The sequence below is a fragment of the Salmo salar genome, chromosome ssa02, assembly GCF_905237065.1.
Source record: "Salmo salar chromosome ssa02, Ssal_v3.1, whole genome shotgun sequence".
Lineage (NCBI taxonomy): Eukaryota > Metazoa > Chordata > Actinopteri > Salmoniformes > Salmonidae > Salmo > Salmo salar.
This window is the reverse complement of record NC_059443.1, coordinates 84,342,113-84,365,494: the sequence shown is the minus strand read 5'-3', so window position 1 is coordinate 84,365,494 and position 23,382 is coordinate 84,342,113. Positions and strand designations below refer to the sequence as shown.

Genomic DNA, 23,382 nt, shown 5'->3' with positions numbered 1-23,382 from the left:
TCCTGTGGGGGCCGTAGAGCTAAACGGAGAACACGGTCCTGTGGGGGTCGTAGAGCTAAAGGGAGAACACGGTCCTGTGGGGCCGTAGAGCTAAAGGGAGAACACGGTCCTGTGGGGGTCGTAGAGCTAAAGGGAGAACACGGTCCTGTGGGGCCGTAGAGCTAAAGGGAGAACACGGTCCTGTGGGGCCGTAGAGCTAAAGGGAGAACACGGTCCTGTGGGAGTCGTAGAGCTAAACGGAGAACACGGTCCTGTGGGGGCCGTAGAGCTAAACGGAGAACACGGTCCTGTGGGGGTCGTAGAGCTAAACGGAGAACACGGTCCTGTGAGTCTCCCCTTCCCATAGAGTATTTCAGTAGGTCAAACTGTTCGGACGCTACAGACGTTTTCGTGTGAAGGCCGATATTCGGGATGTCTCAGACTGACAAACATCGCTCTAACTGTCACCTTTCACTGCAGATGTTGTGGATTGAGAAGCAAACAAACAGATATCTCTAGTTTAAACAAAGACTCTGATGGGGATTGTTTTGTTATGGAACTTAGACTGATGCACTGGTGTGTCAATCCACCACTCTAAGGGGTTAATGAGTCGGTGCAGGGAGTGTTTCCTGTGTGTGTGCATATACACTCACTGTAGACGGTGAGTTTGTTGTCCTTGATATCTGCGGTGATCTGGATGCGTCCTCTCCTCTCAGTGTGGTCTGTTCCACACAGACTGGGAACGTTAGACACACACCGGTTATGGATGTTCATCATACAATCTAGAGAGAGAGAAACACACACACACACACACACACACACACACACACACACACACACACACACACACACACACACACACACACACACACACACACACACACACACACACACACACACACACACACACACACACACACACACACACACACACACACACACACGGGTCAATTCCATTTCAATTCAGAAATCAAACCAAATTCCAATCATGCATTTTCCTCATTGAAAACATTAAAGAGAAAACAGGAATTTCAGAACAGATATTAAGCCTAGTCCTCTCAACACAGTATACCATCTCTGATGGACAGACCGTAGAGTCTCTCAACACAGTATACCATCTCTGATGGACAGACCGTAGAGTCTCTCTCTAACACAGTATACCATCTCTGATGGACAGACCGTAGAGTCTCTCTCCAACACAGTATACCATCTCTGATGGACAGACCGTAGAGTCTCTCTCCAACACAGTATACCATCTCTGATGGACAGACCGTAGAGTCTCTCTCTAACAGAGTATACCATCTCTGATGGACAGACCGTAGAGTCTCTCTCCAACACAGTATACCATCTCTGATGGACAGACCGTAGAGTCTCTTTCTAACACAGTATACCATCTCTGATGGACAGACCGTAGCGTCTCTCTCCAACACAGTATATCATCTCTGATGGACAGACCGTAGAGTCTCTCAACACAGTATACCATCTCTGATGGACAGACCGTAGAGTCTCTCAACACAGTATACCATCTCTGATGGACAGACCGTAGAGTCTCTCAACACAGTATACCATCTCTGATGGACAGACCGTAGAGTCTCTCAACACAGTATACCATCTCTGATGGACAGACCGTAGAGTCTCTCAACACAGTATACCATCTCTGATGGACAGACCGTAGAGTCTCTCAACACAGTATACCATCTCTGATGGACAGACCGTAGAGTCTCTCTCTAACACAGTATACCATCTCTGATGGACAGACCGTAGAGTCTCTCTCCAACACAGTATACCATCTCTGATGGACAGACCGTAGAGTCTCTCTCTAACACAGTATACCATCTCTGATGGACAGACCGTAGAGTCTCTCTAACACAGTATATCATCTCTGATGGACATACCGTAGAGTCTCTCAACACAGTATACCATCTCTGATGGACAGACCGTAGAGTCTCTCTCCAACACAGTATACCATCTCTGATGGACAGACCGTAGAGTCTCTCTCCAACACAGTATACCATCTCTGATGGACAGACCGTAGAGTCTCTCAACACAGTATATCATCTCTGATGGACAGACCGTAGAGTCTCTCTCCAACACAGTATACCATCTCTGATGGACAGACCGTAGAGTCTCTCTCCAACACAGTATATCATCTCTGATGGACAGACCGTAGAGTCTCTCTCCAACACAGTATATCATCTCTGATGGACAGACCGTAGAGTCTCTCTCCAACACAGTATACCATCTCTGATGGACAGACCGTAGAGTCTCTCTCTAACACAGTATACCATCTCTGATGGACAGACCGTAGAGTCTCTCTCCAACACAGTATACCATCTCTGATGGACAGACCGTAGAGTCTCTCTCTAACACAGTATACCATCTCTGATGGACAGACCGTAGAGTCTCTCTAACACAGTATATCATCTCTGATGGACATACCGTAGAGTCTCTCAACACAGTATACCATCTCTGATGGACAGACCGTAGAGTCTCTCTCCAACACAGTATACCATCTCTGATGGACAGACCGTAGAGTCTCTCTCCAACACAGTATACCATCTCTGATGGACAGACCGTAGAGTCTCTCAACACAGTATACCACCTCTGATGGACAGACCGTAGAGTCTCTCTCCAACACAGTATACCATCTCTGATGGACAGACCGTAGAGTCTCTCTCCAACACAGTATATCATCTCTGATGGACAGACCGTAGAGTCTCTCTCCAACACAGTATATCATCTCTGATGGACAGACCGTAGAGTCTCTCTCCAACACAGTATACCATCTCTGATGGACAGACCGTAGAGTCTCTCTCCAACACAGTATATCATCTCTGATGGACAGACCGTAGAGTCTCTCTCTAACACAGTATACCATCTCTGATGGACAGACCGTAGAGTCTCTCAACACAGTATACCATCTCTGATGGACAGACCGTAGAGTCTCTCAACACAGTATACCATCTCTGATGGACAGACAGTCTCTCTCCAACACAGTATACCATCTCTGATGGACAGACCGTAGAGTCTCTCTCCAACACAGTATATCATCTCTGATGGACAGACCGTAGAGTCTCTCTCTAACACAGTATACCATCTCTGATGGACAGACCGTAGAGTCTCTCTCTAACACAGTATACCATCTCTGATGGACAGACCGTAGAGTCTCTCTCCAACACAGTATACCATCTCTGATGGACAGACCGTAGAGTCTCTCTCCAACACAGTATATCATCTCTGATGGACAGACCGTAGAGTCTCTCTCCAACACAGTATACCATCTCTGATGGACAGACCGTAGAGTCTCTCTCCAACACAGTATACCATCTCTGATGGACAGACCGTAGAGTCTCTCTCCAACACAGTATACCATCTCTGATGGACAGACCGTAGAGTCTCTCTCTAACACAGTATACCATCTCTGATGGACAGACCGTAGAGTCTCTCTCCAACACAGTATACCATCTCTGATGGACAGACCGTAGAGTCTCTCTCCAACACAGTATACCATCTCTGATGGACAGACCGTAGAGTCTCTCTCTAACACAGTATACCATCTCTGATGGACAGACCGTAGAGTCTCTCTCTAACACAGTATACCATCTCTGATGGACAGACCGTAGCGTCTCTCTCTAACACAGTATACCAGCTCTGATGGACAGACCGTAGAGTCTCTCTAACACAGTATACCACCTCTGATGGACAGACCGTAGAGTCTCTCTAACACAGTATACCATCTCTGATGGACAGACCGTAGCGTCTGTCAACAGACCGTAGCCATGACGACTAACCAGGAACTTTGTTTCCAGGACGCAGAATTTCATCACTGATCATTTAGATTTTTTCAAATATGGGATGGGAGGTGGATATTTGGCCCATGCTTTGACTGAGAGTCTCTGTTTAAGGTGGGGGGGTGGGGGGGTGGGGGGGGGGCACTGTGTTGCATCTACCCAGATCTTAAATGGAGCATCTGAGGCCAATTAAACAAGATTTTGTTTAATTGTTTGATGTAATGTATTGAAGTTCCTGTTTCTGTCCACAAGGAGGCACTGTGTTACAGGGTTTGATCATAGAGCTGCTGGACACCGAGTGGACAAAACATTAAGAACACCTGCTGTTTCCATGACACACTGACCAAGTGAAAACTATGATCCCGTATTGATGCCACCTGTTAAATCCACTTCAAATCAGTGTAGATGAAGGGGAGGAGATGGGTTACAGAAGGATCTTTAAGCCTGGAAACATTAAGACATGGAGTATGTGTGTGTGTGTGTGTGTGTGTGTGTGTGTGTGTGTGTGTGTGTGTGTGTGTGTGTGTGTGTGTGTGCCATTCAGAGGGTGAATGAGATAGAAACCTATTTAAGTGTCTTTGAACGGGGTACGGTGGTAGGTGCCAGTAAGGTGGTAGGTGCCAGTAAGGTAGTAGGTGCCAGTACGGTAGTAGGTGCCAGTACGGTAGTAGGTGCCAGTAAGGTAGTAGGTGCCAGTAAGGTAGTAGGTGCCAGTAAGGTAGTAGGTGCCAGTACGGTAGTAGGTGCCAGTACGGTAGTAGGTGCCAGTAAGGTAGTAGGTGCCAGTAAGGTAGTAGGTGCCAGTAAGGTAGTAGGTGCCAGTACGGTAGTAGGTGCCAGTAAGGTAGTAGGTGCCAGTACGGTAGTAGGTGCCAGTAAGGTAGTAGGTGCCAGTAAGGTAGTAGGTGCCAGTACGGTAGTAGGTGCCAGTACGGTAGTAGGTGCCAGTAAGGTAGTAGGTGCCAGTAAGGTAGTAGGTGCCAGTAAGGTTGTAGGTGCCAGGCGCATCGGTTTGTATCAAGAACTGCCACGTTGCTGGGTTTTTCACACTCAACAGTTTCCCGGTGTGTATCAAGAATAGTCCACCATCCAAAGGACATCCAGCCAACTTGATACAATTGTGGGAAGTATTGGAGTCAACATGGGCCAGCATCCCTGTGGAACACTTTCGACACCTTGTAGAGTCCATGACCCGATGAATTGAGGCTGTTCTGACGGCAAAACGGGGTGAATCTCAATATTAGGAAGGTGTTCCTAATGTTTTGTACACTCAGTGTATGTATGCATCTCCAGTCAGTTCTATGGCTGTTACAGGTTATTACCATAGAGCTGCTGTATGTCTCTCCAGTTCTATGGCTGTTACAGGGTATTACCATAGAGCTGCTGTATGTCTCTCCAGTTCTATGGCTGTTACAGGGTATTACCATAGAGCTGCTGTATGTCTCTCCAGTTCTATGGCTGTTACAGGTTATTACCATAGAGCTGCTGTATGTCTCTCCAGTTCTATGGCTGTTACAGGTTATTACCATAGAGCTGCTGTATGTCTCTCCAGTTCTATGGCTGTTACAGGTTATTACCATAGAGCTGCTGTATGTCTCTCCAGTTCTATGGCTGTTACAGGGTATTACCATAGAGCTGCTGTATTCCACTAGGTGTCACTGTCTTACAGGGTTGGTGTATGTATCACATACAGCAGCTACTGTTACTGGGAGACATATGTATTCTGCTATAAACACACACAGCAATATGTAGTCTCACAGCAACACACACACACACACCAATATGTAGTCTCACAACAACTCACACACACACACAGCAATATGTCCAGTCTCACAGCAACACACACACACACACACACACACACACACACACACACACAGCAATATGTCCAGTCTCACAGCAACACACACAGTGCTACGTACGGTCACATTTCATGCCCTGGTGTATCAACCCGTAAAGTAGAGATCCACAGTGGTCACAGAATGTAGGGCTGGAGTAGGTATGGACCTTAAACTTGTGTTTACTCCTCGGGTCCTGGAGAGAGAGAGACAGAGAGATGGTGGAGGGATGGACACCATCAAAAGGAACATCAAATTCAACATACCAATTAGGATCTCGTTAAAAATACTTCAATACATTTATAGAACCCATTACCCTTTATGGTTGTGAGGTCTGAGGTCCGCTCAACAACCAAGAATTCACAAAATGGGATAAACACCAAATTGAGACTCTGCATGCAGAATTTTGCTAAAATATATGTTTATTTTATTTATTTAACCTTTATTTAACTAGACAAAAATATCCTCTGAATTAGGCCGATACCCGCTAATTATCAAAATTGTTTATTACACTTTTGTTTATCCATTTCACTTGCTTTGGCAATGTAAAATTGTGTTTCTCATGCCAATAAAGCCCCTTGAATTGAATTACATTTAATTGAGAGAGGGAGTGAGGGAGGGAGCTTCTGTAGCCACAATATGACCATAACAAAAATAAGGTCAGACCACAATATGACTGTTATCCAACATAACTCCCCTGGAACTCATAATGTGACTGTTATCCCTGGAACTCATAATGTGACTGTTACCCCTGGAACTCATAATGTGACTGTTACCCCTGGAACTCATAATGTGACTGTTATCCCTGGAACTCATAATGTGACTGTTACCCCTGGAACTCATAATGTGACTGTTATCCAACATAACTCCCCTGGAACTCATAATGTTACTGTTACCCCTGGAACTCATAATGTGACTGTTACCCTTGGAACTCATAATGTGACTGTTACCCCTGGAACTCATAATGTGACTGTTACCCCTGGAGCTCATAATGTGACTGTTATCCCTAGAACTCATAATGTGACTGTTACCCCTGGAACTCATAATATGACTGTTATCCCTGGAGCTCATAATGTGACTGTTACCCCTGGAACTCATAATGTGACTGTTACCCCTGGAACTCATAATGTGACTGTTACCCCTGGAACTCATAATGTGACTGTTACCCCTGGAACTCATAATGTGACTGTTACCCCTGGAGCTCATAATGTGACTGTTACCCCTGGAACTCATAATGTGACTGTTATCCCTGGAACTCATAATGTGACTGTTATCCCTGGAACTCATAATGTGACTGTTACCCCTGGAACTCATAATGTGACTGTTATCCCTGGAACTCATAATGTGACTGTTATCCCTGGAATTCATAATGTGACTGTTACCCCTGGAACTCATAATGTGACTGTTATCCAACATAACTCCCCTGGAACTCATAATGTGACTGTTACCCCTGGAACTCATAATGTGACTGTTATCCCTGGAACTCATAATGTGACTGTTACCCCTGGAGCTCATAATGTGACTGTTATCCCTGGAACTCATAATGTGACTGTTATCCCTGGAACTCATAATGTGACTGTTACCCCTGGAACTCATAATGTGACTGTTATCCCTGGAACTCATAATGTGACTGTTACCCCTGGAACTCATAATGTGACTGTTATCCCTGGAACTCATAATGTGACTGTTATCCCTGGAACTCATAATGTGACTGTTACCCCTGGAACTCATAATGTGACTGTTACCCCTGGAGCTCATAATGTTACTGTTACCCCTGGAATTCATAATGTGACTGTTACCCCTGGAACTCATAATGTGACTGTTATCCAACATAACTCCCCTGGAACTCATAATGTGACTGTTATCCCTGGAACTCATAATGTGACTGTTACCCCTGGAACTCATAATGTGACTGTTATCCCTGGAATTCATAATGTGACTGTTACCCCTGGAACTCATAATGTGACTGTTATCCAACATAACTCCCCTGGAACTCATAATGTGACTGTTATCCCTGGAACTCATAATGTGACTGTTATCCCTGGAACTCATAATGTGACTGTTACCCCTGGAATTCATAATGTGACTGTTACCCCTGGAACTCATAATGTGACTGTTACCCCTGGAACTCATAATGCGAATGGGAACAAGATTATATGGAGGGAGAAGCAGAAACCAGAGAGAAGGGAAAAGAAAAAGACAGAAAGGAATACATGGAGACAGAGAGAGGGAGAGAGACAGACAGATGAGAGGGAGAGAGAGCGAGAGAGGGAGAGAGAGAGATACCCTTTGTGTGGGTCACTCACAATACAGTTGAAGTCGGAAGTTTACATACACCTTAGCTAAATACATTTAAACTCAGTTTTTCACAATTCCTAAAATTTAATCCAAATAAAAATTCCCTGTTTTTGGTCAGTTAGGATCACCACTTTATTTTAATGTGAAATGTCAGAATAATAGTAGAGAGAATGATTTATTTCAGCTTTTATTTCTTTCTGTCACGCCCTGACCTTAGAGAGCCTTTTTATTCTCTATTTTGGTTAGGTCAGGGTGTGACTAGGGGGGGTACTCTAGTTTTTTGAATTTCTATTTTGGCCTGGTATGGTTCCCAATCAGAGGCAGCTGTCTATCGTTGTCTCTGATTTGGGATCATATTTAGGCAGCCTTTTCCCACCTGTTTGTGGGATCTTGTTTTTGTTGTATTGTTGCTGTAGAGCCCTACAGGGCTGTACGTTTCATTGGTTTCTCTTTCTTGTTTTGTTGCTGGTTATCATTAATAAATATGATTAACCTACCCCACACTGCATCTTGGTCCGACCATCATTACAACGACGATCGTTACACTTTCATCACATTCCCAGTGAGTCAAAAGCTTACATTCACTCAATTAGTATTTGGTAGCATTCCCTTTAAATTGTTTAACTTGGGTCAAATGTTTCGGGTAGCCTTCCACAAGCTTCCCACAATAAGTTGGGTGAATTTTGGCCCATTCCTCCTGAAAGAGCTGGTGTAACTGAGTCAGGTTTGTAGGTCATGCTCGCACATGCTTTTTCAGTTCTGCCCACACATTTTCTATGGGATTGAGGTCAGGGCTTTGTGATGGCCACTCCAATACCTTGACTTTGTTGTCCTTAAGCCATTTTGCCACAACTTTGGAAGTATGCTTGGGGTCATTGTCCATTTGGAAGACCCATTTGCGACCAAGCTTTAACTTCCTGACTGATGTCTTGAGATGTTGCTTCAATATATCCCCATCATTTTCCTCCCTCATGATGACATCTATTTTGTGAAGTGCACCAGTCCCTCCTCCAGCAAAGCACCCCCACAACATGATGCTGCCACCCCCGTGCTTCACAGTTGGGATGGTGTTCTTCGGCTTGCAAGCCTCCCCCTTTTTCCTCCAAACATAACGATGGTCATTATGGCCAAACAGTTTGATTTTTGTTTCATCAGACCAGAGGACATTTCTACAAAAAGTACTTTGTCCCCATGTGCAGTTGCAAACCGTAGTCTGGCCTTTTTATGGCGGTTTTGAAGCAGTGGCTTCTTCCTTGCTGAGCGGCCTTTCAGGTTATGTCGATATAGGACTCGTTTTACTGTGGATATAGATACTTCTGTACCTGTTGCCTCCAGCATCTTCACAAGGTCCTTTGCTGTTGTTCTGGGATTGATTTGCACTTTTCGCACCAAAGTACATTAATCTCTAGGAGACAGAACGCGTCTCCTTCCTGAGCGGTATGACGGCTGCGTGGTCCCATGGTGTTTATACTTGCGTACTATTGTTTGTACAGATGAACATGGTACCTTCAGGCATTTGGAAATTGCTCCCAAGGATGAACCAGACTTGTGGAGGTCTACAATATTTATTCTGAGGTCTTGCCTGATTTCTTTTGATTTTCCCATGATGTCAAGCAAAGACGCACTGAGTTTGAAGGTAGGCCTTGAAATACATCCACAGGTACACCTCCAATTGACTCAAATGATGTCAATTAGCCTATCAGAAGCTTCTAAAGCCATGACATCATTTTCTGGAATTTTCCAAGCTGTTTAAAGGCACAGTCAACTTAGTGTATGTAAACTTCCGACTTCAACTGTATGTGTTGAGGGAGGTGTGTTATTAGTTGATTAACCTAGCGGTGCCACGTTGTACATTCCATTATCTCTCATGCTTTATGAGGTCAACAGGGGAGAGGGCAATGGTCAACATTCCTTTACCACAGACAGACACAGATAGAGACACAAACACAGAGAGTGACACAGAGAGAGAAAGAGACACACAGAGACAGAAAGAGAGAGAGAGACAGAGAGACACATAGAGAGACAGAGAGAGCAAGAAAGAGAGCGAGAGAGAGAGAGAGCGAGAAAGAGAGCGAGAGACACAGAGAGAGAGCGAGAGACAGAGAGAGAGCGAGAAAGAGAGCGAGAGACACAGAGAGAGAGCGAGAGACAGAGAGAGAGCGAGAGAGACAGAGAGCAAGAGACACAGAGAGCAAGAGACACAGAGAGCAAGAGACACAGAGAGAGAGCAAGAGACACAGAGAGAGCGCAAGAGACACAGAGAGAGCAAGAGACACAGAGAGAGAGCGAGAGAGAGAGACACACACAGAGAGAGACAGAGAGAGAGACACAGAGAGAGACAGAGACACAGAGGGAGACAGAGAGAGAGACACACAGATAGAGACACACAGAGAGAGACACAGAGAGAGACACAGAGAGAGACACAGAGAGAGACACAGAGAGAGCAAGAGACACAGAGAGAGAGAGAGAGAGACACAGAGAGAGAGAGAGAGAGAGAGAGAGAGAGAGAGAGAGACACAGAGAGCGACAGAGAGAGAGACACAGAGAGAGAGAGAGAGAGACACAGAGAGAGAGAGAGAGAGACACAGAGAGAGAGAGAGACAGAGAGAGAGACACAGAAAGAGAGAGAGAGAGACAGACAGAGAGAGAGAGAGAGAGACACAGAGAGAGAGAGACAGAGAGAGAGACACAGAAAGAGAGAGAGAGAGAGAGAGAGAGAGAGAGAGAGAGAGACACAGAGAGAGAGAGAGACAGAGAGAGAGACACAGAAAGAGAGAGAGAGAGAGAGACTGACCCTCTCCTGTTCTTTTAGACAGACCCATGAAACAAGAGCAGCCAGAAGAACAGGACAGTGCTGACCTTGTCTTTATTAATGTCAGGCTCATTTAACAGCCATTTAATCAGTGGCCACATAATCAATATTTAACAAACACACACATACAAAACACAAACACACAAACCCGCTCCACGCGCCTGTCTTATCCCTGTGATTTTTCCCTGGGGGGACATTGGAGAAAGGTGGGAATACTGTGGGAACGCTGTTGGGAACGTGGTGGGAATACTACGGGAGGGTTGTGTGTTATCGGGGAAGGTTTTCCTGCTGGGAACGATTCGAGAATGGAACGAGAGAGGACATCTGGGGTCCAGACAGAGAGGGAGGAAGGGAGATATGGAGAGAGTGAGGGAGGAATGGAGATATGGAGGGAGAAATGGAGATATGGAGGGAGGAATGGAGAGACTGACTGACATCTGGGGTTAAAGAAGTTACTGTGATACGAACAGTCCAGAGAGGGAGGAGACAGAGAGGGAGGAAGGGAGATATGAAGAGAGGAAGGATATGAGTTGATATCAGTGATGAATCACCATTACGAGGAGAGAGAGAGAGAGAGTTAGTACTTACGTCTGATGCGTTCTTGTCAGCCCCCGGACAGGAGAAGGTGACGAACTCATGACAGCGTTTATGAACCACGAAACAACACACTGAGGGGGGAGGGGAGAGAGAGAAAGTGTCAGGACAAACATCCTATAATATTTCACATTACTACGGTAACCAAAGACTGTAGATCACATCACCTAGACACAGCTGCACATCACCTAGACACAGCTGCACATCACCTAGACACATCACCTAGACACATCACCTAGACACATCACCTAGACACAGCTGCACATCACCTAGACACAGCTGCACATCACCTAGACACAGCTGCACATCACCTAGACACAGCTACACATCACCTAGACACATCACCTAGACACAGCTACACATCACCTAGACACATCACCTAGACACAGCTACACATCACCTAGACACATCACCTAGACACAGCTACACATCACCTAGACACATCACCTAGACACAGCTACACATCACCTAGACACATCACCTAGACACAGCTACACATCACCTAGACACATCACCTAGACACAGCTACACATCACCTAGACACATCACCTAGACACAGCTGCACATCACCTAGACACATCACCTAGACACATCACCTAGACACATCACCTAGACACATCACCTAGACACAGCTATACATCACCTAGACACAGCTGCACATCACCTAGACACAGCTGCACATCACCTAGACACAGCTGCACATCACCTAGACACAGCTGCACATCACAACAAGGTATCACAGAGGTGTGTGTGTGTGTGTGTGTGTGTGTGTGTGTGTGTGTGTGTGTGTGTGTGTGTGTGTGTGTGTGTGAGGTCAGACAGGTTGACATTATTTATTATTCAGACTCATTAACTATGCAGGAAGCTCCTGGCAACTGGTGGGGCCTACCCAGGGTTCCTAGCGGCACGGAGAGAGCCCAACAGGGCCTGCAGGGTGCGTGTGTGTGTCATCCTGTAGATCAACATAATGTTATTCTACTGCACTAAACTGACGTTCAGTCCTCCTCCTCCTCCTCCTCCGACAAACATGAACCTGGTTTAACCTTCCTGGATTCTCTATTCATCAAACATTACATCCCAGGCTTTTCCTTCTAGCGTTTACACAGTGTCTTCTATAGGTCTCTATAATGAACATTCTACTGTATATACAGTCTCTTCTATAGTCCTATATAATGAACAACCTACTGTATATACAGTCTCTTCTATAGTCCTATATAATGAACATCCTACTGTATAAACAGTCTCTTCTATAGTCCTATATAATGAACATTCTACTGTATATACAGTCTCTTCTATAGGTCTCTATAATGAACATTCTACTGTATATACAGTCTCTTCTATAGTCCTATATAATGAACATTCTACTGTATATATAGTGTCTCCTATAGTCCTATATAATAAACATTCTACTGTATATACAGTCTCTTCTATAGGTCTCTATAATGAACATTCTACTGTATATACAGTCTCTTCTATAGTCCTATATAATGAACATCCTACTGTGTATACAGTCTCTTCTATAGTCCTATATAATGAACATTCTACTGTATATATAGTGTCTTCTATAGTCCTATATAATAAACATTCTACTGTGTATACAGTGTCTTCTATAGTCCTATATAATGAACAACCTACTGTATATACAGTCTCTTCTATAGTCCTATATAATGAACATTCTACTGTGTATACAGTCTCTTCTATAGTCCTATATAATGAACATTCTACTGTATATAGTGTCTTCTATAGGGCTCTATAATGAACAACCTACTGTGTATACAGTCTCTTCTATAGTCCTATAAAATGAACATTCTACTGTATATACAGTCTCTTCTATAGTCCTGTATAATGAACATTCTACTGTGTATACAGTCTCTTCTATAGTCCTATATAATGAACATCCTACTGTGTCTACAGTGTCTTCTATAGTCCTATATAATGAACATTCTACTGTATATACAGTGTCTTCTATAGTCCTATATAATGAACATTCTACTGTATATACAGTCTCTTCTATAGTCCTATATAATGAACATTCTACTGTATATACAGTCTCTTCTATAGGTCTCTATAATGAACATTCTACTGTATATACAGTCTCTTCTATAGTCCTATATAATGAACATTCTACTGTATATATAGTGTCTTCCATAGTCCTATATAATAAACATTCAACTGTATATACAGTCTCTTCTATAGTCCTATATAATGAACATTCTACTGTATACATAGTGTCTTCTATAGACCTATATAATGAACATCCTACTGTATATACAGTCTCTTCTATAGGTCTCTATAATGAACATTCTACTGTATATACAGTCTCTTCTATAGTCCTATATAATGAACATCCTACTGTGTATACAGTCTCTTCTATAGTCCTATATAATGAACATTCTACTGTATACATAGTGTCTTCTATAGTCCTATATAATAAACATTCTACTGTGTATACAGTCTCTTCTATAGTCCTATATAATGAACATTCTACTGTATATACAGTCTCTTCTATAGTCCTATATAATGAACATCCTACTGTGTATACAGTCTCTTCTATAGTCCTATATAATGAACATTCTACTGTATACATAGTGTCTTCTATAGGTCTCTATAATGAACAACCTACTGTGTATACAGTCTCTTCTATAGTCCTATATAATGAACATTCTACTGTATATACAGTCTCTTCTATAGTCCTGTATAATGAACATTCTACTGTGTATACAGTCTCTTCTATAGTCCTATATAATGAACATTCTACTGTATATACAGTGTCTTCTATAGGTCTCTATAATGAACAACCTACTGTGTATACAGTCTCTTCTATAGTCCTATATAATGAACATCCTACTGTATATACAGTCTCTTCTATAGTCCTATATAATGACCATCCTACTGTGTATACAGTGTCTTCTATAGTCCTATATAATGAACAACCTACTGTATATACAGTCTCTTCTACAGTCCTATATAATGAACATTCTACTGTATATACAGTCTCTTCAATAGTCCTATATAATGAACATTCTACTGTATATACAGTCTCTTCTATAGTCCTATATAATGAACAACCTACTGTATATACAGTCTCTTCTATAGTCCTATATAATGAACATCCTACTGTATATACAGTCTCTTCTATAGTCCTATATAATGAACATTCTACTGTATATACAGTCTCTTCTATAGGTCTCTATAATGAACATTCTACTGTATATACAGTCTCTTCTATAGTCCTATATAATGAACATTCTACTGTATATATAGTGTCTTCTATAGTCCTATATAATAAACATTCTACTGTATATACAGTCTCTTCTATAGGTCTCTATAATGAACATTCTACTGTATATACAGTCTCTTCTATAGTCCTATATAATGAACATCCTACTGTGTATACAGTCTCTTCTATAGTCCTATATAATGAACATTCTACTGTATATATAGTGTCTTCTATAGTCCTATATAATAAACATTCTACTGTGTATACAGTGTCTTCTATAGTCCTATATAATGAACAACCTACTGTATATACAGTCTCTTCTATAGTCCTATATAATGAACATTCTACTGTGTATACAGTCTCTTCTATAGTCCTATATAATGAACATTCTACTGTATATAGTGTCTTCTATAGGGCTCTATAATGAACAACCTACTGTGTATACAGTCTCTTCTATAGTCCTATAAAATGAACATTCTACTGTATATACAGTCTCTTCTATAGTCCTGTATAATGAACATTCTACTGTGTATACAGTCTCTTCTATAGTCCTATATAATGAACAACCTACTGTATATACAGTCTCTTCTATAGTCCTATATAATGAACATTCTACTGTATATACAGTCTCTTCTATAGGTCTCTATAATGAACATTCTACTGTATATACAGTCTCTTCTATAGTCCTATATAATGAACATTCTACTGTGTATACAGTCTCTTCTATAGGTCTCTATAATGAACATTCTACTGTATATACAGTCTCTTCTATAGTCCTATATAATGAACATCCTACTGTGTCTACAGTGTCTTCTATAGTCCTATATAATGAACATTCTACTGTATATACAGTGTCTTCTATAGTCCTATATAATGAACATTCTACTGTATATACAGTCTCTTCTATAGGTCTCTATAATGAACATTCTACTGTATATACAGTCTCTTCTATAGTCCTATATAATGAACATTCTACTGTATATATAGTGTCTTCTATAGTCCTATATAATAAACATTCAACTGTATATACAGTCTCTTCTATAGTCCTATATAATGAACATTCTACTGTATACATAGTGTCTTCTATAGTCCTATATAATGAACATCCTACTGTATATACAGTCTCTTCTATAGGTCTCTATAATGAACATTCTACTGTATATACAGTCTCTTCTATAGTCCTATATAATGAACATACTACTGTGTATACAGTCTCTTCTATAGTCCTATATAATGAACATTCTACTGTATATATAGTGTCTTCTATAGTCCTATATAATAAACATTCTACTGTATATACAGTCTCTTCTATAGTCCTATATAATGAACATTCTACTGTATACATAGTGTCTCCTATAGTCCTATATAATGAACATCCTACTGTGTATACAGTGTCTTCTATAGTCCTATATAATGAACATTCTACTGTATATAGTGTCTTCTATAGGTCTCTATAATGAACAACCTACTGTGTATACAGTCTCTTCTATAGTCCTATATAATGAACATTCTACTGTATATACAGTCTCTTCTATAGTCCTGTATAATGAACATTCTACTGTGTATACAGTCTCTTCTATAGTCCTATATAATGAACATTCTACTGTATATACAGTGTCTTCTATAGGTCTCTATAATGAACAACCTACTGTGTATACAGTCTCTTCTATAGTCCTATATAATGAACATCCTACTGTATATACAGTCACTTCTATAGTCCTATATAATGACCATCCTACTGTGTATACAGTGTCTTCTATAGTCCTATATAATGAACAACCTACTGTATATACAGTCTCTTCTACAGTCCTATATAATGAACATTCTACTGTATATACAGTCTCTTCAATAGTCCTATATAATGAACATTCTACTGTATACATAGTGTCTCCTATAGTCCTATATAATGAACATCTTACTGTGTATACAGTGTCTTCTATAGTCCTATATAATGAACATTCTACTGTATATAGTGTCTTCTATAGGTCTCTATAATGAACAACCTACTGTGTATTCAGTCTCTTCTATAGTCCTATAAAATGAACATTCTACTGTATATACAGTCTCTTCTATAGTCCTGTATAATGAACATTCTACTGTGTATACAGTCTCTTCTATAGTCCTATATAATGAACAACCTACTGTATATACAGTCTCTTCTATAGTCCTATATAATGAACATTCTACTGTATATACAGTCTCTTCTATAGGTCTCTATAATGAACATTCTACTGTATATACAGTCTCTTCTATAGTCCTATATAATGAACATTCTACTGTGTATACAGTCTCTTCTATAGGTCTCTATAATGAACATTCTACTGTATATACAGTCTCTTCTATAGTCCTATATAATGAACATCCTACTGTGTCTACAGTGTCTTCTATAGTCCTATATAATGAACATTCTACTGTATATACAGTGTCTTCTATAGTCCTATATAATGAACATTCTACTGTATATACAGTCTCTTCTATAGTACTATATAATGAACATTCTAATGTATATACAGTCTCTTCTATAGGTCTCTATAATGAACATTCTACTGTATATACAGTCTCTTCTATAGTCCTATATAATGAACATTCTACTGTATATACAGTGTCTTCTATAGTCCTATATAATAAACATTCAACTGTATATACAGTGTCTTCTATAGTCCTATATAATGAACATTCTACTGTATACATAGTGTCTTCTATAGTCCTATATAATGAACATCCTACTGTATATACAGTCTCTTCTATAGGTCTCTATAATGAACATTCTACTGTATATACAGTCTCTTCTATAGTCCTATATAATGAACATCCTACTGTGTATACAGTCTCTTCTATAGTCCTATATAATGAACATTCTACTGTATATATAGTGTCTTCTATAGTCCTATATAATAAACATTCTACTGTATATACAGTCTCTTCTATAGTCCTATATAATGAACATTCTACTGTATACATAGTGTCTCCTATAGTCCTATATAATGAACATCCTACTGTGTATACAGTGTCTTCTATAGTCCTATATAATGAACATTCTATTGTATATAGTGTCTTCTATAGGTCTCTATAATGAACAACCTACTGTGTATACAGTCTCTTCTATAGTCCTATATAATGAACATTCTACTGTATATACAGTCTCTTCTATAGTCCTGTATAATGAACATTCTACTGTGTATACAGTCTCTTCTATAGTCCTATATAATGAACATTCTACTGTATATACAGTGTCTTCTATAGTCCTATATAATGAACAACCTACTGTATATACAGTCTCTTCTATAGTCCTATATAATGAACATTCTACTGTGTATACAGTCTCTTCTATAGTCCTATATAATGAACATTCTACTGTATATAGTGTCTTCTATAGGGCTCTATAATGAACATTCTACTGTATATACAGTCTCTTCTATAGTCCTATATAATGAACATTCTACTGTATATACAGTCTCTTCTATAGGTCTCTATAATGAACATTCTACTGTATATACAGTCTCTTCTATAGTCCTATATAATGAACATTCTACTGTGTATACAGTCTCTTCTATAGGTCTCTATAATGAACATTCTACTGTATATACAGTCTCTTCTATAGTCCTATATAATGAACATCCTACTGTGTCTACAGTGTCTTCTATAGTCCTATATAATGAACATTCTACTGTATATACAGTGTCTTCTATAGTCCTATATAATGAACATTCTACTGTATATACAGTCTCTTCTATAGTCCTATATAATGAACATTCTACTGTATATACAGTCTCTTCTATAGGTCTCTATAATGAACATTCTACTGTATATACAGTCTCTTCTATAGTCCTATATAATGAACATTCTACTGTATATATAGTGTCTTCCATAGTCCTATATAATAAACATTCAACTGTATATACAGTCTCTTCTATAGTCCTATATAATGAACATTCTACTGTATATATAGTGTCTTCCATAGTCCTATATAATGAACATTCTACTGTATATACAGTCTCTTCTATAGTCCTATATAATGAACATTCTACTGTATATACAGTGTCTTCTATAGTCCTATATAATAAACATTCAACTGTATATACAGTGTCTTCTATAGTCCTATATAATGAACATTCTACTGTATACATAGTGTCTTCTATAGTCCTATATAATGAACATCCTACTGTATATACAGTCTCTTCTATAGGTCTCTATAATGAACATTCTACTGTATATACAGTCTCTTCTATAGTCCTATATAATGAACATTCTACTGTATATATAGTGTCTTCTATAGTCCTATATAATAAACATTCTACTGTATATACAGTCTCTTCTATAGTCCTATATAATGAACATTCTACTGTATACATAGTGTCTCCTATAGTCCTATATAATGAACATCCTACTGTGTATACAGTGTCTTCTATAGTCCTATATAATGAACATTCTATTGTATATAGTGTCTTCTATAGGTCTCTATAATGAACAACCTACTGTGTATACAGTCTCTTCTATAGTCCTATATAATGAACATTCTACTGTATATACAGTCTCTTCTATAGTCCTGTATAATGAACATTCTACTGTGTATACAGTCTCTTCTATAGTCCTATATAATGAACATTCTACTGTATATACAGTGTCTTCTATAGTCCTATATAATGAACAACCTACTGTATATACAGTCTCTTCTATAGTCCTATATAATGAACATTCTACTGTGTATACAGTCTCTTCTATAGTCCTATATAATGAACATTCTACTGTATATAGTGTCTTCTATAGGGCTCTATAATGAACATTCTACTGTATATACAGTCTCTTCTATAGTCCTATATAATGAACATTCTACTGTATATACAGTCTCTTCTATAGGTCTCTATAATGAACATTCTACTGTATATACAGTCTCTTCTATAGTCCTATATAATGAACATTCTACTGTGTATACAGTCTCTTCTATAGGTCTCTATAATGAACATTCTACTGTATATACAGTCTCTTCTATAGTCCTATATAATGAACATCCTACTGTGTCTACAGTGTCTTCTATAGTCCTATATAATGAACATTCTACTGTATATACAGTGTCTTCTATAGTCCTATATAATGAACATTCTACTGTATATACAGTCTCTTCTATAGTCCTATATAATGAACATTCTACTGTATATACAGTCTCTTCTATAGGTCTCTATAATGAACATTCTACTGTATATACAGTCTCTTCTATAGTCCTATATAATGAACATTCTACTGTATATATAGTGTCTTCCATAGTCCTATATAATAAACATTCAACTGTATATACAGTCTCTTCTATAGTCCTATATAATGAACATTCTACTGTATACATAGTGTCTTCTATAGACCTATATAATGAACATCCTACTGTATATACAGTCTCTTCTATAGGTCTCTATAATGAACATTCTACTGTATATACAGTCTCTTCTATAGTCCTATATAATGAACATCCTACTGTGTATACAGTCTCTTCTATAGTCCTATATAATGAACATTCTACTGTATATATAGTGTCTTCTATAGTCCTATATAATAAACAACCTACTGTGTATACAGTCTCTTCTATAGTCCTATATAATGAACATTCTACTGTATATACAGTCTCTTCTATAGTCCTGTATAATGAACATTCTACTGTGTATACAGTCTCTTCTATAGTCCTATATAATGAACATTCTACTGTATATACAGTGTCTTCTATAGGTCTCTATAATGAACAACCTACTGTGTATACAGTCTCTTCTATAGTCCTATATAATGAACATCCTACTGTATATACAGTCTCTTCTATAGTCCTATATAATGACCATCCTACTGTGTATACAGTGTCTTCTATAGTCCTATATAATGAACAACCTACTGTATATACAGTCTCATCTACAGTCCTATATAATGAACATTCTACTGTATATACAGTCTCTTCAATAGTCCTATATAATGAACATTCTACTGTATATACAGTCTCTTCTATAGTCCTATATAATGAACAACCTACTGTATATACAGTCTCTTCTATAGTCCTATATAATGAACATCCTACTGTATATACAGTCTCTTCTATAGTCCTATATAATGAACATTCTACTGTATATACAGTCTCTTCTATAGGTCTCTATAATGAACATTCTACTGTATATACAGTCTCTTCTATAGTCCTATATAATGAACATTCTACTGTATATATAGTGTCTTCTATAGTCCTATATAATAAACATTCTACTGTATATACAGTCTCTTCTATAGGTCTCTATAATGAACATTCTACTGTATGTACAGTCTCTTCTATAGTCGTATATAATGAACATCCTACTGTGTATACAGTCTCTTCTATAGTCCTATATAATGAACATTCTACTGTATATATAGTGTCTTCTATAGTCCTATATAATAAACATTCTACTGTGTATACAGTGTCTTCTATAGTCCTATATAATGAACAACCTACTGTATATACAGTCTCTTCTATAGTCCTATATAATGAACATTCTACTGTGTATACAGTCTCTTCTATAGTCCTATATAATGAACATTCTACTGTATATAGTGTCTTCTATAGTCCTATATAATAAACATTCTACTGTGTATACAGTGTCTTCTATAGTCCTATATAATGAACAACCTACTGTATATACAGTCTCTTCTATAGTCCTATATAATGAACATTCTACTGTGTATACAGTCTCTTCTATAGTCCTATATAATGAACATTCTACTGTATATATAGTGTCTTCCATAGTCCTATATAATAAACATTCAACTGTATATACAGTCTCTTCTATAGTCCTATATAATGAACATTCTACTGTATATATAGTGTCTTCCATAGTCCTATATAATGAACATTCTACTGTATATACAGTCTCTTCTATAGTCCTATATAATGAACATTCTACTGTATATACAGTGTCTTCTATAGTCCTATATAATAAACATTCAACTGTATATACAGTGTCTTCTATAGTCCTATATAATGAACATTCTACTGTATACATAGTGTCTTCTATAGTCCTATATAATGAACATCCTACTGTATATACAGTCTCTTCTATAGGTCTCTATAATGAACATTCTACTGTATATACAGTCTCTTCTATAGTCCTATATAATGAACATCCTACTGTGTATACAGTCTCTTCTATAGTCCTATATAATGAACATTCTACTGTATATATAGTGTCTTCTATAGTCCTATATAATAAACATTCTACTGTATATACAGTCTCTTCTATAGTCCTATATAATGAACATTCTACTGTATACATAGTGTCTCCTATAGTCCTATATAATGAACATCCTACTGTGTATACAGTGTCTTCTATAGTCCTATATAATGAACATTCTATTGTATATAGTGTCTTCTATAGGTCTCTATAATGAACAACCTACTGTGTATACAGTCTCTTCTATAGTCCTATATAATGAACATTCTACTGTATATACAGTCTCTTCTATAGTCCTGTATAATGAACATTCTACTGTGTATACAGTCTCTTCTATAGTCCTATATAATGAACATTCTACTGTATATACAGTGTCTTCTATAGTCCTATATAATGAACAACCTACTGTATATACAGTCTCTTCTATAGTCCTATATAATGAACATTCTACTGTGTATACAGTCTCTTCTATAGTCCTATATAATGAACATTCTACTGTATATAGTGTCTTCTATAGGGCTCTATAATGAACATTCTACTGTATATACAGTCTCTTCTATAGTCCTATATAATGAACATTCTACTGTATATACAGTCTCTTCTATAGGTCTCTATAATGAACATTCTACTGTATATACAGTCTCTTCTATAGTCCTATATAATGAACATTCTACTGTGTATACAGTCTCTTCTATAGGTCTCTATAATGAACATTCTACTGTATATACAGTCTCTTCTATAGTCCTATATAATGAACATCCTACTGTGTCTACAGTGTCTTCTATAGTCCTATATAATGAACATTCTACTGTATATACAGTGTCTTCTATAGTCCTATATAATGAACATTCTACTGTATATACAGTCTCTTCTATAGTCCTATATAATGAACATTCTACTGTATATACAGTCTCTTCTATAGGTCTCTATAATGAACATTCTACTGTATATACAGTCTCTTCTATAGTCCTATATAATGAACATTCTACTGTATATATAGTGTCTTCCATAGTCCTATATAATAAACATTCAACTGTATATACAGTCTCTTCTATAGTCCTATATAATGAACATTCTACTGTATACATAGTGTCTTCTATAGACCTATATAATGAACATCCTACTGTATATACAGTCTCTTCTATAGGTCTCTATAATGAACATTCTACTGTATATACAGTCTCTTCTATAGTCCTATATAATGAACATCCTACTGTGTATACAGTCTCTTCTATAGTCCTATATAATGAACATTCTACTGTATATATAGTGTCTTCTATAGTCCTATATAATGAACAACCTACTGTGTATACAGTCTCTTCTATAGTCCTATATAATGAACATTCTACTGTATATACAGTCTCTTCTATAGTCCTGTATAATGAACATTCTACTGTGTATACAGTCTCTTCTATAGTCCTATATAATGAACATTCTACTGTATATACAGTGTCTTCTATAGGTCTCTATAATGAACAACCTACTGTGTATACAGTCTCTTCTATAGTCCTATATAATGAACATCCTACTGTATATACAGTCTCTTCTATAGTCCTATATAATGACCATCCTACTGTGTATACAGTGTCTTCTATAGTCCTATATAATGAACAACCTACTGTATATACAGTCTCATCTACAGTCCTATATAATGAACATTCTACTGTATATACAGTCTCTT

At 38.5% G+C, this 23,382-nt stretch overlaps 1 protein-coding gene across 2 annotated transcripts in view; it reads right to left on the bottom strand.

Moving 5' to 3' along the window:
* Window positions 1-23,382, bottom strand: part of LOC106594520 (protein kinase C beta type) — a 108,535-nt gene that overhangs the window by 43,918 nt on the left and 41,235 nt on the right. For both annotated transcript variants that reach the window (XM_045711380.1, XM_045711386.1), the window contains exons 3-5: window positions 11,307-11,386; window positions 5,693-5,804; window positions 633-761 (exon numbers count right to left, since the gene is read on the bottom strand). In XM_045711380.1, the coding sequence (XP_045567336.1) occupies window positions 633-761; window positions 5,693-5,804; window positions 11,307-11,386 (321 nt within the window). The remainder of the gene's footprint in view (window positions 1-632; window positions 762-5,692; window positions 5,805-11,306; window positions 11,387-23,382) is intronic.